Source organism: Alosa alosa, chromosome 17 (assembly GCF_017589495.1).
Source record: "Alosa alosa isolate M-15738 ecotype Scorff River chromosome 17, AALO_Geno_1.1, whole genome shotgun sequence".
Taxonomy (NCBI): Eukaryota; Metazoa; Chordata; class Actinopteri; order Clupeiformes; family Clupeidae; genus Alosa; species Alosa alosa.
This window is the reverse complement of record NC_063205.1, coordinates 4,997,009-5,013,805: the sequence shown is the minus strand read 5'-3', so window position 1 is coordinate 5,013,805 and position 16,797 is coordinate 4,997,009. Positions and strand designations below refer to the sequence as shown.

The 16,797-nt window shown below is 42.0% G+C and overlaps 1 protein-coding gene across 5 annotated transcripts in view; it reads left to right on the top strand.

The window, feature by feature from the left end:
• The window catches only part of gramd4a (GRAM domain containing 4a), a 37,433-nt gene continuing 20,636 nt past the window's right edge, over positions 1-16,797 (top strand). For 3 of the 5 annotated variants that reach the window (XM_048267735.1, XM_048267733.1, XM_048267732.1), the window contains exons 1-3: positions 1-258; positions 2,482-2,695; positions 6,722-6,842. In XM_048267735.1, the coding sequence (XP_048123692.1) occupies positions 230-258; positions 2,482-2,695; positions 6,722-6,842 (364 nt within the window). In that variant the 5' untranslated portion in view covers positions 1-229. Of the gene's footprint in view, positions 259-1,201; positions 1,277-2,481; positions 2,696-5,950; positions 6,591-6,721; positions 6,843-16,797 lie in introns of those variants that run through there. The other 2 variants (XM_048267734.1, XM_048267736.1) reach the window with 2 other exon arrangements.

Here is a 16,797-nt window from a genome sequence, read left to right as displayed (position 1 = left end):
TCAACAAGAGAGGCTCGAGGTTGGGTAGCTCTCTCCCTGGTCAGTCTTGTATTTATTATAAAAGCAACTAAAGCTTCCGAAGACCAGACGCCGTTTTAGTATTTCAAAAGATGGATCCAGAACGGTGGAGCTAAATGTTTTATTCGTATGTTGACACCTCCAGGTCGAATCTTACCGTTATTCAACAGCAAGTACACAAAAGAATCAATCAAAGACAATATTGGTGTTAATGAAACTTCGCTACGAATTAAGAGCTGGGTAAGGAACTTTTTTATTATTATTATTACTCCTTAGGTATTATTAGAAAAGTTATATGCCTGATTCATATTTTGTATTTTATCCGTGGCACTGCAAGGTTATTCTTCTATATATCGCCCAACAGGCGACACAGGCTATTCGTTCCTTTGAGCATGATTAGGCTACGAATTTTGCAATAATTCAATGAACTTCACATCTTCATACCTCACTGAAATACTGTTCGTTACATTACCTGCGATTTGAAGATAATCGTGTAGGCTTTTTAGGCAACATGAAGACTTCATACACTGATTTACACTGGTCAGTATGTTGCTATACTGTTGCATCCAGCCTAGCTTCTACAGCCCTCCAACCTGCAAAATGCTACTCCTGCAGCTGCTGAAAGCAGTATTTGTAGGCTAGGCTACTGTGAAATGTTATTATAGGGCTATATGATAAGTTATGAGGGGAGCATCGCCAGATTGACTAGCTGTCCCGCTGTACCGCTTGCGTGACGAGTTTATTGATTTCATTGAACACGAGAGTGTAGCGAATCAGTGTTGCAGAGGTGCATATGTGTGTTTTGCTATCAGACATCTGTTTCTCGCGCTTAATGTCACCATGTGGAATTAAGTCCGTTTGATGGTGAAATTGTAGCTTTCACTGACAGCGAGTGTCCTGTCCATCACGAGCTTTACAAATGAAATGGCCTTCTTATCCGTGTCTCAGGAAGCTGCCATCGCGGTTACTGATGGTTGATGAGTGATTTTTCTGAACGGGTTTAAATGTTTGCTTATATCCTACACCGCCACTCAGCAGTCTACTGGTGACAAACCCCAGACCATGCGAACGATTGTACAGTAGCTAGATTGAGCCTACTTGTAGATCAGGCTATGTCTTCTTTTTATAGGTGCACTCCCTTTAGGCCCAGCTATTCATGTTTCTTCTTTTTCCCCCCTTTAAGCATGTAGTATTGTGGACTGTTGCTGAATTGTCTGAACAGGAACAGTGGAATTGACACGATCTGAGGTGTTATGTTGTAAGTTCTCCATCCATCCTTCTGAGTTGATATAGGCCTAACAACTGACCTAGGCTACTAGAAAAAGAAGTCACTTTTATAGAATCATAAAACCATGCTGATTCCAATCCTCTATTTTAGTCCACTCCTCACGCTTGCTGATGCACTAATGTTGGTCTCCATACAAACGTAAGACGAGGATACTGTCATTTTAAATGCTCAGATTGCTTGTACTTGTGCTTAGCTATGTATGTCAGGCAGGAAGAGTTGTCCAGATTTCACCACTTCAGTTTCAAGGTTTTGTCAAGAGGCATAATAATCTAGAGAGAAACAGAGGGCATCATGACTGGAGCATTGAGCCTATAGAGAGAAATGTCAAATGGAAACATTCCAAACAGACTGTCCCTTTAGTGTGTCATTGTGTTTGTGGAAAATCATTTAATTCATTTGTTTACAGAGAGACTAGTGCCAGTGCTTCCTTCCCTTGTCCGTCATGTGACCCTGAGGAGTGTAAACCGTAGTGTAATCTGGGGATTAAGGAAGAGACACACATTTAATCCTGCCACAAATGTCAAATCATATCATTACAGTCAGGTCAAAACAGCAAATTTAATGTTGATATTTTAGAGGAACATTGAGTTGTACTGTATATGGAGTCTGTCCTCCATGGTAATGAGACAATATTCCTTCTGGTGTCTCATGGTTGGGTGTTTTTGTAAATTACCTGTATATGGCCTTAAATGTAAATTATTCTGTTGTTACGTCATAAATCAGTGACTAATGCATAACTAAAATGTTGATGGATTGTCATTTCCTATCAGCAATAGCCTATCCAAATCATTTTAAGTGTGCTTGCGTTGGCAATGATGTTGTTTATTGATTGTATGTGTTGAAAAGAAGTGCATACACAGCAGAGTTATTGCCGATTGCTACTGTTAAAGGAACACGGCAACTTTTTGGGAAATTAGATTGTTTGCTGTCTAACCCAGAGTCAGATTAGAGGGTGCATACCCTTCTGTTCTCTGTGCGTGTAATAACACAATCAGAGACCATTAGCCGAGCTTAGCTTAACTCGCTGGGAGTGGGTTACACCAGTCAGCCCATAGCTCCCATTTTGTCTAATAAGATAATCTCTCAAGAAAGTCGCTGTGTTCCTTTAAGTAAAAAATAATGCTCTTTGTCTTCTTCTCCCTTCATCTCTTTCACTACCACCCATCTCTTTGCAGGGTTTCTATACACCATGTTGAGGTAAACCCAAAGATTTCTTTATTGAACATGCTAAGGCGGTTGGATAAAATCCGATTTCGAGGCCAGAAGCGAGATGAGTTCCTGGATATAGTGGAGTCCCCCAACACATCGGACACTGAAGGCAGCGATGACTTCCTGGTGAAACCCAGATCTTCCAGCAAAGACATGGAGGACCTGCGGGACTCTATGAGTGTCAGTGTTGCATATTTACATTTTACATTTACATGTATTCATTTAGCGGACTCTCCTACCCAAAGCAACTTACAGAATGAGGAATAACATTGAAGATACAGTGCAGGAGACCTTAGGTAGAAATTACTACTTACTGTATACATAACATGCACATATGACCATGTTCCTATGTTTGCATAATGGAATTGAATGATGCAAGTTTGCAGTGATGAAATTATCCCACATAAACATATCAGTTATTACTCTATGTTATGATTGTAAATCTTATAGCAGCCATGGATGGTATTAAACATTTTTAGACTTTTTTAGATTCAAGTCATATCTGTTGCTGAGCTGTAATCCAGCTGTTGAAGACAGTATGGAGTCAGTGTTGGGCGTTTAGTATAGGTGATGCATGATTATAATGTTGTGGTGGCTCATGTGATTTCTACCTGTGCGATCTTAAAAGAGTAAAGATGAAGCTCGCTGTGCTATACTGCTAGACTTAAGGTAACCCTGGACAGGATCAGTGCAGAGGCAAGCTCAGGGCGCTCTGTGAGTGTCATCTGAGGATCTCAACTGGCTCACTGGAGTCACTTTTTCCATTCCCACTTTATACTATTAGATCATAGATTAGCATAGCACTTAAAATGGAAATGTCATTTAATGCACTGATGCACATTTTCCCACCTTACATTGCTTGTTCTCTGGCCTCACGAAATGAATCATACTCCTTGCCAACACTTTAGATGTAGCTCCAGATTGTTTGGTAAAGTTTATACACAGACTAGGGAGTGAAGCTCGTCTCAAGAGTTGAAGCCAAAGAGAGAGTGTTTTATGCGTCATTCAGGATATCCAATATGTTAAAGGGGCTGAATGGAGAGCTCTTTTGTGCTGTGTCTTTCATATCAGAGATGATCTTTAATTCACTTTGCCTTTAGCTATGTATCCGACACAATACTTTAAACCTTTGCTTCCCCTAATGGGCAAACAGGAGCTGTCGTTCTAATGACTCCTTTCTTCTATTATTTTACTTCAATTTTTAAAAAAAAGGCTTTGGAAATCTACATTGGTGTTTATTAATGACTGAAAGTCATTAGTCATGCCATTGTATAATTTATCTGAGACCTCTTACATCTTGCATGAACTGACACTCTGAAGCTTAAGCACTCTGTGTTTACGGTGAGCCATGCCTGTGGGTAGGAGTGTGGCTTAGCGCCATGTTTGAGAGTAGGCAGGCTGGTCCTCTCTCCTCCGGTTATGTAGGAAGCAGCTGTGTGAAGTTCACTGTGGAGGAGGAATTTTGGAGAAACAAGTCTCCAGCAGTTGCTGGTTCTCTCTCTCTCCTTCTCAGGACACATTTTGTTTTTCTCACGCTGGGTAGATTGCTCAACTCCGCAGCCCCTAGTGCTGAGCACTGACTCAAGCAGAGGCACTGAAAAAAAGATGAAAAGATGAGTAGGGATTTGCCAGGGAAGGGAAGACACCGGAACGTTACTGAGGAATGTCTCTCTCAGTGTTTCCCATCGCGTCACATGTGGTCAACCTCGCCTGAGGTAAAGAAGGAAAGCTTCCCAAAGTGGTACATATGGTCATCACTATTAATCCAAACACAAGATCCAGAAAGTCCCTGGCGATTAAGGATTTACTGGCAGCAGCCAAGGCCTTCTACATTGGGTGGTTCCAGAATGCCCATAGCCTTTGTAAACACTTGTGTGTTACATAACGACATTGCCTGGCCTTTAGCTCTAGAATTCTCCTCTTGCCTTGGATTCAAAGACTGCAACCTGTCTTCAGAAACCTGTAATTATCCTGAGACTGGCTAAGATGTTTCTAAGAGCGACATGATTTCTACTTTTTGGTCAAGAGAGAGAGTCAACATGAGATGAAAATATTCAACATTGCATAAAAAGCTTTTTCTGTCTATATAAAAGTACAACATTACTAGAGATACTAACCTTATAGTTTCTGTTGATGTTGACTGGTTGCAAATTAAAGGTATTTTGGTTACACAATTTATACAGTTTATTTTGACCTAAATGTCTTGACATGTGTCATTATAGTTAGGAAATTCTTGTCATTTGAATGGTCTTGTCTGGTGACTGACTTATTGACATTGCAATCACGTAGCAGTTTAGTTGTATGGCATGCATCACACTGGGCCGATGTGTTGTCCTGTGCTGTCCCGCAGCTGTCCTCCTGTGGCAATCATTTTGATCAGAGCTGGATGATTGCTCTCTGTGGATGCTCTGATTTCCTGTGCTGCCGTGTTGCTACACTTTGACTGATTTCTGAGCAGCATCCTGCTGTTGAGACTGAGGGGAGTGATGAGTCATGCTCCCAAGCCTCTGTTAATAATTCCCTCTCTCTTCCTGCAATGTGTGTCTACTATTACCACACACACACACACACACAGTAACATGCACATCACTAACACACAAAATAAGAAAAAATTGTCAGTCTGAAAGTTCTTGCATGTTTCACTTTAGACTGAAGCTTAGGTTCTCGGCATAACGATGTTGCACACACAGTATTATTAATGATGTCATGACATCCCAGGAACCCCTCTAATGAGACTTGTTTCCCCTCAGTGCATTAATGTCATTAAACAGAAGGCTGACTTCTCCAGCTGCTTTGCTAACAGTATTTCAGTCCCAGAATGCACTCTAGAAGTATCCATCACCTTTTCCATTTTTCCAACAAGGGCTCCTACGCTTCCACAGGTCATATTAGGGTCATAGGCAGGGCAAACAAATAATATCACTTATAATGTCTTACTGACCAAAATTCATTCATTGTTTTTAATTAATTTAAATCAGGTCCTGATTTGTTGGGCTTCTTGTTTCAGTATTAAATTATGAGCATAAGGTAAATAGATTGATATTAAACAGATATGTGATAATGTTTAGATTGTATGAAACTGCAAACCGATCATTATGATACCTTTGTATTTATCAAAGAGGTGTTTTTAAACATTGTAGATTTGAGAAATCTGTGAAATTATATTTATTGAAGAGCAAGTCTCCTAGCTGCAGTAGTTGTCTTTTCTTACTCTAAATCCTAGATGATCGAGTGTGTGTACACTCTGGCTTCTTAATACATGCAGCTTTCTGCCCTCGCCTCGTTCACGATGCAAGCACTAGACATGACGCTGTCCCATTCTCTCTTGCATTGAACCCTGCCATGCCAAAAAAATAGACAACCGCTAAGTTTGTCTTCCCTTACCCTTCCGCTTCAAATATTCTCCCTCTGGTTGTTTCTCTGTATCGTAGAGAGAGGGGGGGGGGTGGAGAGGGAATGTGTGAGTGTGGGTATCCTTCCTGGTGGCTCGACAGGAAACACAATGGTTTAAGATACACTGCAGAACGGGAGGCAGACAGGCGACATCAGGGAGCGGCTACTGCAGTCTGTGTGTGTGTGTGCGTGTGTGCGCGCATGTGAGTAGCTGTGTGTGTGTGCGCGTGTGAGAGAGAGAGAGAGAGAGAAAAGAAGGAAGAAGGAAAGAGAGAGAGCGAGCAGTAAGAGTGACTGAATGAGGTAGGGTATGCTGGTACTGTCAGTATGTGTCTCTTTAAGGCACGGTGGGTGCCGGTCTGGTGTCTCTGCAGTGCCACTCATTTGCAGTACTCTGCAGCTAGAGTCCTCACCCCCTCATTCATCCCTCTTTCTCTCTCATACATACACACCTCTCTTCCTCCCTCGTTCTCCTTGCCTCTCTCTTTCTCATTCCCTCTTCCCTTCTTTCACCTGACTGTGGAACAGAAGCCAGAGCAGCGCTGCTGTAGCCAGATTCCTGAGTCAGAGGGGCTCAATTGTGTGTCTGCAGTCAAATGGGAGGGCGGTAGCATTAATGGCTAGCCTTTGCTAACTCGACAGGAGGGAGAACAGGACATTGTGTGTTTCAAAGAGGCTCTAAGTAAGTCAGGAATGTTTGGAGAGGCTTTCTGTGAGGGTTGTATTTCCTTCTTTTGTTCTCAAGTGACTTCAACCCATATCTTCCTGCTGTTTGTCCATCTGTACTGTATGTGTGTGTGTTTGTGTATATAGGTTGGCTCAGGGGCTGCCAACATGGCTGCTGCCATCCAGGACTATCAAAGGAGTGAGCAGGATCGTCTAAATGAGGTCAAGGGTCATCTGGAAATTGCCTTACTGGAGAAGCATTTCTTACGTGAGTAGTGTGGTGGTTGTTTTTTTTTTTTTCTTTCTTCAAATCCCTTCTTCCTAAGAGCTGTCTTATTTATGCATGTGCTTCACAGAGGGAAAGGGCAACAGAACGTGAGGAAGGAGAGAGAACAGAAGTATGTTCCTCCGTTGTATGCTAGAGGATGACCTCACATTATTTTTGTTGTGGCTTACGTCTAGTGTGAGTTTGATTAGTTTATGCAGACCTCCATTAGCGAACAAATTGCGGAGCGCTTGTTATGTTTCTAAAGGGGATGCTATTGGCCTCGAGCCAATCATCTCAAGCTTGTGCTGTCAGTGCCCCACTCTGTGCGATTGTTTGCACTGGAGTGTTTAATTGGCCCCATCTCACATCAGACACTCAGAGGTTATGAGTGCACATCCTGTTATAGTCACTTTGGTGTTGAGTTTGATACCAGTGCATGGAACTTCTCTTTGATGGTCTTCCTCTCTACCACTGATAAAATGTACCTGCACTGCCAATTGTCAAAGATGTTCTGTGCATGTTCTGTGTGTGGTTTTTTTTTTTTTTTTGTGCACTCTGTATGGTTTTTCAACTGCTGTTTGGAGGTCCTGAATGTCGACAGCCACCGAGTCTTAGTGAATCGAAATGAGCCGCCAGAGACTTGGATTCTCTGCTGCCGATTGGACTGTTAAGCAGAATTCGTCCTTTTTCTGACGCAAGCAGTGCAAACCCCCCTCTTCGCCATTATGTAACACAAGCCACTCTCCAGCACTCTCTCTCTCTGCCTCCGAGGCTTCTGGGGCTCCGAGAGGCGTCTTCTGCAGTGTGGGCAAAGCCTGTTCATTAGAGGGCTGCCTCCTCACAGGAGTGGCCATGCTCTTCGCCTCTCTCTCGCTCAGCAGCTGGACTAAGCCAGCGCATTGTCTGAGTGCAGCCCAGCAGCACACCATGGCCGATCGTGTGCTCTTGGCCTCCGCTGTGTGTTTACATAGACAAGCAGCCTGTGGGAAAGATGGGAAAGATGCTCGGTGACGCACAGAGACAAAAAGATGATAGTATAGACCCTTTCAAGAGAGTTCCATTATCAGCATCATAGTTGGCCCCACAAGACTTCTGTTATAACATTCCATTTGTTATCCTAATACAGAGGAAGTAGATTGGGACCCAAATAGAATGTTCAAGCATCGTTTTTGTTTTTATTGTTGAAAGGGTCTGACTTCCTCTCAGGCTGTTTTTATACAAGCAGTGTCGCTCTCAGTGGTTCATCATTCTCTTTCCTCTCTCTCTCTCTCTCTCTCTCTTTCTCTCTTTCTCCCACACACACACAGGCCACTATTTCTTTCTCGTGTCTGACAACGTGTCTACCTTTCACTCTCGATGGCTCATTCATTTTCTCAGTCCTCTTTCTTTGATATCTCCAGAGCCCTGTTCAGCACTTCAGTTCCGAGCCTAATGGAATATCTGCTCAATACACCCTGATGCTATCTTTAGGATGTAGTAGCTCTAATTATCCGAGAGCTCTAGCGCGTCACTCCCAGCCTTGGACGCTTTAATTGTATGCTGACCTACTTAGCCTGTGTAGTAGCATGACAGCCCAATGCTATTTCTGTGTGTTGTGATTATATGTGCGTTTCTCGTCAGAGGCATTCCCAAGTACCCAGTGGCAATGGAAGCCCTCTTCAGGTATCCCCTTGTGAGCTCCTGCTCATGGGTGCCGAGGGTAGTGTTAATTTTGTCACCTATTTTTAATTTAGTCTTAGTCTTAGTCTTGTGACGAAATGTCCTTTTTAGTCTTTGTCATATTTAGTCATTCAAATATCATTTTTGTTAGTCAAGTTTTAGTCGACTAAAAGTCTCGTCATTTTAGTCTAGTTTTAGTCAAAAGAAAACTAAAGGTATCTTAGTCTTAGTCAGATTTAGTCAACACATTTTAGTCTTTTTTTTTATAACAAATTATTACCATTTGAGTCAAATAGTGTTTCACACATCTCAATTTTCCAACAATATTGTGTCCACAGGGCTACTCGTCTGTTATAATTACTCATTCTGATTTTTTGTCAGTTAGTATGTTTACATGCACAGGTAAGTCGAGCTACAGTTATAGCTCGGCTGGGATTTGACCATAGACAGTAAAAGATTTGACTGGACCACGGTCATATTCGTAGACCAGTGTTTCTCAAAGTGTGGTCTGGGGATCACTGGTGGTCCACAAGCTATCCCAAGTGGTCCGCGAGCAGACGTGGTAAAATATAATATAGATGAGTTGTTTGCAATATTGAACCAACTTGTATGTAAATCCAAACAGTTCTGCAACACTGTCTATGTGAGATATGCCAGTTTAAATCATACAGTATGAATCCTCTGACACAATAAGCAAAGTGCAAAGACAATAAGCAAGGTGGTTCAGTGAGTAGGCCTATTGTGTAGACTAATTATAGGCTACTGTTGAAGTAGGTCTAATCTTTTTTTTTTTAGCTAGGGTTAGTTAAAGGGGTGGTTCAGGATTTTGGACATAGGACCTCATTTCCAAGTAAGCAAGTGTGATATTTATCAGTGGAGACCGTTTTCAACACGCTTCATCCAGTCCTTCTAATTGCAGAGTTCGTGCAGGGTGGTAGGCTAGCGCCAAGTCAACGGTATGTGCTAGCCTGCCACTAAAAACAGTCTTACCCACTCCAAAGTACACCCAAGGCAAATAAATTATAACGCCAGACTATCGATGTAAATGTCTGTATTGATAGTTTTATTTCTAACATTATTCTATCCTTGCATTTCAACGATCGCATTACATTTTGAGGGACTAGTGTCTTAGCAGCGGCGGAATTATACTTGCTCCAGTTAGTAGTACTGCGCCAAAAAGTAAACAGTAAAGCGCACTCCAATGGGGATACCTAGTAGTAGCCTTGGTAATATCAGTCCGCCGCTGAGATGCAAAATGACTACTACCAACTTCAGGGAACAAAGTATAACTATTGCAAACGCGATCGCGAGGGTAGTTGTATTTCTTACACTATTCTATCAACACAGACATTTACATCGATTGTCTGGAATTTGCCTCGAAAGTGTCCTTTGGAGTAGGTAAGACTGTTTTTAGTGGCAGGCTAGCACATACCGCTGACTTGGCGCTAGCCTAGCACCTGTGAACTCTGCAATTAGAACGACTGGATGAAACGTGTTGAAAACGCTCTCCCACTGATAAATATCACACTTGCTTACTTGGAAATGAGGTCCTATGTCCAAAATCCTGAACCACCCCTTTAAGTGGTCCTGAAACTGAAAAAGTTTGAGAAACACTGTCGTAGGCCAAAGTATTAATGTTTTACTCCGCCTCGCTAGATGGCGATATGCGCCCAAACACAACACATTCCCCAAACAGACTCTCCATCTTAGCCATAGCTAACTTGCTAGCTTAACTTTCCATATTAGCTTACTTGCTAGCAAACTTTGCATCATCAGTCTAACTAGTTAAATAGTTGACATTACATGATGAACATTTTCGAATGGACATTCTGGGGAATGTTAATATGTATGAGAGAAGCTTCAACTTCTGGGTATGTAGCATTGTGGCATAAAGCTTAGGTAGTTAGCTTGAAATCTCCAGTGTTCTTGTTCCATGTAGTTTCGTGTTAAAGCCACAGGGTTGCAGCAACAGCACGTAGACTAGCCTACAGGAAAGCTGTTGCGTATTCCTCATTCGGAATATTTTGAAAACGTAACAGCTAGATATTCTGTCTTCTCATTTTGTAGACAAAAATGAAGAGAGATTTTATCTTAGTTTTTATTTCATGCAAAACGTTTTAGTCTCTCGTCTTTTTCAAATCAACAATAATGCATCTTAAGATAGTCTTAGTCAGTGTTTCAGGACATTACTGCCGTCTCGTCATCGTCTCGTCTTAGTCATGAAAAAAAAGGTTGTTGACGAACATATTTCCTCTCGTCTCGTCTGACGAAATTAACACTAGCCGAGGGTCTGTTGTTTATGAGGCCAGTGGTTCATCTGGAGAACACATGGTAGAAAATGTTTCTACTTTTGCTATAGACCCTTTCAAGAGAGTTCCATTATCAGCATCATAGTTGGCCCCACAAGGCTTCCGTTTTAACATTCCATATGTTATCTTAATGCAGAGGAAGTAGATTGGGAACCAAATAGAACGTTCAAGCATTGTTTTTGTTTTTATTGTTTTATAAAGGGTCTATTGGTGAATTGAAACAGCTGCTTCTCTGCACCATGTTGGAGAGTCCTAAGCAGATACTGTATTCACTCGGGCTTCCCTTATCTGTCGGGTGTAATTGGACTTTGGGGGTGGGGGTGTGTGTGTGTGGGGGGGGGGGGGGGGGGTAAGCACTGAGGCATGTGATTCCATTAGCTGCTAGTGGCGCTGCATTGTGTGTGTGGAGGCAGTGATACGGTCCAGTGATATGGTCCAGATAAGGAGGAGGCATGAGGGTGGACAGCGAGCGGGCAGATGAGACTCAGCTGCTACCGTCCTGTGCCGCTGCCACTGTTGCTCCTGCTGAGACTCAAAAGCCCTGATACTGCAGAAATCCACACCTTCTGCAACATTGTGGAAGAATATTGTGGAAGAAGTCCATCGGTTGTGAAATGGCACGCAAACAAAAACAGAGGTGAAGTCATGCTAACAACTAATTGGACTGAGATTAATGGGATTAGAAGAAATACTTTTGTGTTTATCAAAACATTAATAATTAGTGATTGGTCAATTGGTCAGAAGCATTAATAATTGGTGATTGGTCAATTGGTCAGAAGGATTAATAATTGTTCATATGTGGGTGTTTGTAAACAAAATAGCCGCACAATTGTTCACAAGAATTCGTATGGCCTAATAAATAATATTTTTATGTAACAGTTATTATCCCTACACCATATCTATCAGAAAGTGGTGTGAGATTCTTCTTGCACAGTAAGCACATGCAGGGGGGTCACTCGCAATGCTCAGCATTCTTTGGCCAGTAGAGCAGGGTGCTGTGCCAGGCACCGAGCATCCTACTAGATCATGCATGAAGTGGCATTTAGTCAAACACATTTTATTGCATCGTTCAATGTTGGTGTCAAGTCTGGAATAGCCTACTCATAATGACCACTGTATTTCTGTGATTATTACTCTTTGTTTGTGTGTGTGTGTGTGTTTGTGAGTGTGTGTGAGAGAGAGTGTGTGCGTGTGTGTGTGTGAGTGTGTGTGTGTGAGAGAGAGTGTGTGTGTGTGTGTGTGTGTGTGTGTGTGTGTGTGTGTGTGTGTGTGAGTGTGTGTGTATGTGTGTGTGAGAGAGAGTGTGTGTGTGTGTGTGTGTGTGTGTGTGTGGTGTGATAATAACAGTAGTGGCCTCGCTCCCCATGGGATAAATGTAAAGGTTTTGTTGCAGAAGATTATAAAATGTTCCTTTCTCTGCTCTGCTCACATTTACAGTAGGAATGACGTGCTTATCGGGTGAGTGTGAATTACAGGATAAATGCTGACAGATGAGGCACTAAATTGTGATTGATTGCCTGCGAGTAAAAGTCCTCAAGCTTTAGATTAGCTGAATAGCTGGCTAATAACTCTGGTAACAAGGTTCTATCTTGAGTCTAATGTGTGTATTCCATTAAATAATGTCTTTATTTGAGTTTGCATAACTTGGGCACTGAAATTGATCTAGTGCATGATGGCGAAGCATACTGTTCAGCTATGATGTCAAGTAAGGATTTACTTTATTATTGTGTGTTCCTTCCTAGTTAGTGGTCCTTATTTTGTTGCATTTGACATTTATTCCTGTCAGAAAGTTATAGAGGCCCTGAGCAAAACTAATGAATCTTAGAGGTGCTGTCATGTCCTAGAACAGGTCCCCTCACCACCAGTCTTTTACAGACTAAAACGGGCCTTTTAGAGGAAAGACTGTCAGTGAAGGTGATGGGCAAAGGTTAGGTAAGGAAACATTATTATATGTGAGCATATTGGTGTTTTAGCTATGGCTTTTCATATGATAACAATGGGTTTTTCTTTGAGTCTTTCTACCCAGACTGCCTCCTCAAACATGTTCTTAAAATAGGCTTCTTTCAAAGTTGACAGAGACACCAAAGCTACCAGACTGAGAGGAGTGGGCGTGAGATTCTTACAGGCTGTGAGTTTCAACAGAAAGCCATGTGTTGTATTCCAAGTGTCTCCGAAACATGAGGTTTGCTTCAAGGCTCTGTTATGGCGGATGGAAAACAAGTCAACACAGGTAACGGTGGGTTTGTTTAACCAGAAGCATCTGTAAAGCGCTTTGGAGTTGGCATGTTGTGCTATTTAAAGATGGGCTAATTAGGTGTCCAGTGTGCGATATAAAATTGGAAATGCTCCTTTCGGGTTCTGCAGGCACACTGCCAGGCTTCAAGGCTAAGAGAGTGGCCACCCACTCATTTACTTATATAGTGACATGCCACACAACTATCTGCACACCCACAAGAGCTGATCTTCACTCGATGCCCAGTCACTCAGTCTGTGCGTGCGTGTGTATGTGGCCAAGGTCTTGCTGTGTCATACAGGCTCTTGGCAACAAGTACTACTGACTTAAGTGCTTAAGTACCCTTTCCCCTTCCACACACACACATTTTTTCATCAGAGTACGTGTATAGTAACGCCATGTCCCTATCAAGTTGTGTGTATATAAAGTGCCCTCTGTAAACTAGGTTAGCTATTGGCTACAAAGTTTGGGTTGAAATTCATTGCCTTGTTAACAGGCTTAATCTACAGTAAGCATCCCCCCTGTGAAGCTACAGTATGCTGTCCCAGTTGGTGGAGAAGTAAAGATCAGATGTCTGTGGTGTTGTTGATCATACCAATAATCTGCTGTATCTTTTCCACATCACATTCCAGATGCATAATATAGCACATTCCACAATGTATTTTTCACCTTATGTAACTGCTCCCTTGTGATGAGCAGAAAACAAATGCCACACTGTTGTCTAGCTAAAGCTGATTCTCACGAGTCATTAGACCCACCAGCATAGCCCCTCAATGCACAGACATCATATGCGCCAGTCGCGGGTTAAATGGCACTTAATGGTGAGATGCTACCCTTCGGTGCCATCCTGCCCTTAATCAGGAGCAGGCGATCAAAACAGATGTGTCCTTATCGGTGTGATGTGAAGTTCACATAAAAATTCATAAAGGGCATCATTGACTTTCTATTTGCTTATGAAAGAAATGACCCCAAAGCCATCAAGTAGTCCTAAATATCAGGGCAGTAGTTGGAGTTTGTGATGTTGTAATGTGTAATGACCCACTATTAAATTGTTTGGTGGAGGAAAGGTTACACAGTTACTGTATTGTATACTCTTGCTCAGTAGAGCTGTATTAACTGCCTCTATTCTTTCATGCAATAAATTAATGCCTTATTGCTGGTGCAGTAAGCCTTACCAATCCATTTATTAGACCACTTTTACCAATATAACCATAAATAATAAAGTTAATTAAGCTTTAATATAACTAGATGTACCGCAGAGCGGTACAAAATATGACCGCCGCCCAGTCCAGCACATTTTTCCACAAAAAAAAATCAAGCTGAAAGGCCTATATGATTCTAACTGTCTCACTAAATTGCATTATCCGCAATTCTCAATTCTCAACAAGTACAAAACATGATTAGTTCATAGATTTCACATGTAAAATTGATTTTATACAACCCCACCCCATCTTGCCTGTTCATAATTCTGAGAAATTCTTGATTGTTTTGTGTTATGTTTTATGTTATGTGTGTGTGTGTGTGTGTGTGTGTGTGTGTGTGTGTGTGTGTGTGTGTGTGTGTGTGTGTGTGTGTGTGTGTGTGTGCTTGTGTGTGTGTGCCTGTATGTGCCAGTGCATGCAAGCGTACATATATGTCTACTGTGTGAGTATGTGTCATACGATGATTACTGTGAATGTATGTGTGTGTGTGTGTATCTGTTTGTGCACATGTGTGCACATGAAATGGGTTAACATGACCCCTGGAGGCAAACATCTGGGAAAAAATGGTCATCCTAGGCCCTACAGTTCTCAAGATATTCACAGAGAATTGTGTCTGCCCTACCCTCCTTTCGGGGGTCCAGTCCAGCGGGGGGCTACAGATCAAAAAAAAAAATGACGGTTCCATGCTATCCATGTGGGGGTACATGCCCACCAAGTTTTATGTACCCTGGTCTTTCAGTGTCCCGGGAATCCTTGTTGGTGTACGTCACTAAATGTACACATAAATTATTTTATTGTAAGGCCCCCCCATGAACGAAAGTACACAACACTTGGCATGCATTCGAGGGTGTCATAATGATCCCACACTTTTAATTTCGTGCAGTTTTGACCTTGTCAGCCAGAGATATTGTGATGAAAACACCTAATTTTTTGCTTTTTTAATTTTTAACTAGGTGGCACTATACATGAAATAAGTGGTAATGGGATGGGTTGATATGCCCCTTAAGACCAACATACATAAAAAGGTGGACCTCCTAGGCCCTATGGTTCTCGAGATATTCACAGAAAAACTGTCTCCGCCACCTACAGGCCAGTTGGTGTATAGTAACATAAATTAATTTATTGTGTGGTCCCCCATTAACGGAATTCCACAAAACTTGGCGTGCATACAGAGGGTGTCAAAATGATCCTACACTTCCAATTCGTGCAGTTTTGACTATGTTAGGTCACAGATACCTTCGATTACAACACCTCATTTTTACTTTTTTGTGTTTAACTAGGTGGTGCTATACATGAAATGAGTGGTTATGGAATGGGTTGACATGGCCCCTTGAGATCAACATACAAAAAGAAAATGGTCCCCCTAAACCCTACGGTTTTCGAGATATTCCCAGAAAACTGTGCCTGCCCTACCCTCCTTTCGGGGGGTCCAGTCCAGCGGTGGGGCTACAGATCAAAATGATGGTTCCATGCTATCCATGTGGGGTTACATGCCCACCAAGTTTCGTGTACCCCGGTCTTTCAGTGTCCCGGGAATCATTGACGGAAATTTGGGCATGCGAAAAAGAAAAAATCTGACTAAACTTATTGTATTTGCTACTCTGTGCTTTAATTTATCTTCATTCAGCTCTCTATATTTTAGAGCTTTTGGGCTAAAATAGGTGAGTTGTGAGCTGTCAACCTTATCAATCCTTATTAACTAGCTAGGAAAATAACTAGTGCTGTCAAACGATTAAAAATTTTAATCATGATTAATCGCTGAACTCCTATAGTTAATCACGATTAATCACATATTTTATCGCATGATTAAAATTCTATTATTTTGCATTTCTGAACTTTCCAGGAGTCCAAGATTTAGTAAGTATAACCCCTGTTCGCTCCCCACTTCTATGCAGCATAGGTTTCTATTATCCAAACAGCTCCCTTTCCCCTAAAAGGGGGCGTGTACATGCAGCACGGTCTAGCTAGATCTAGCGTGGTGTTGTAGTTGTTCTAACGTTACTAGTTGTTGCAACAACTTGTGAAAAAACTACAAAGTTTGTTACACCAAAAGAACGCGTTAATCCCAATGATAAAAAAAAAACAGCACTAAAAATAACCCTAGGTTATGTATACTCTAGCAAGAATAATTATCGATCAATATCGCTGATAATCATGTTGTGCAGTAATGATAGAATGGTTGCGTGAAGCCACTGTAACCAGTGTGTGTATAACTAGACAGTGTGAAAGGGAGGATAGAGGCGGGCAGGAGAGTCTCCTACTTGCTCCAGAGAGGAATGACCTTCAGTTCACCGGGTTGACACCAGATCTCTGTTGTAATGTGCCAGTAAAAGATCTCTGAGTTCATAGTTAGGAATGTCACATTGCTCAAAGCACTGCTGCACAGCTTGCTGTAACCACAAAGCCCAGTTATCACCCCTCCAGACTCATGTACTGAATGCATGAAGGCAAAGGTTTTCTTTTGGCGCTTGGTAAACCCTCCCCGCTTTCCATCCTGTTACCATGCAACCCAGTCTTTCAGTGGCGGAGCCAAGGACTTGTGCTGGCTTTGG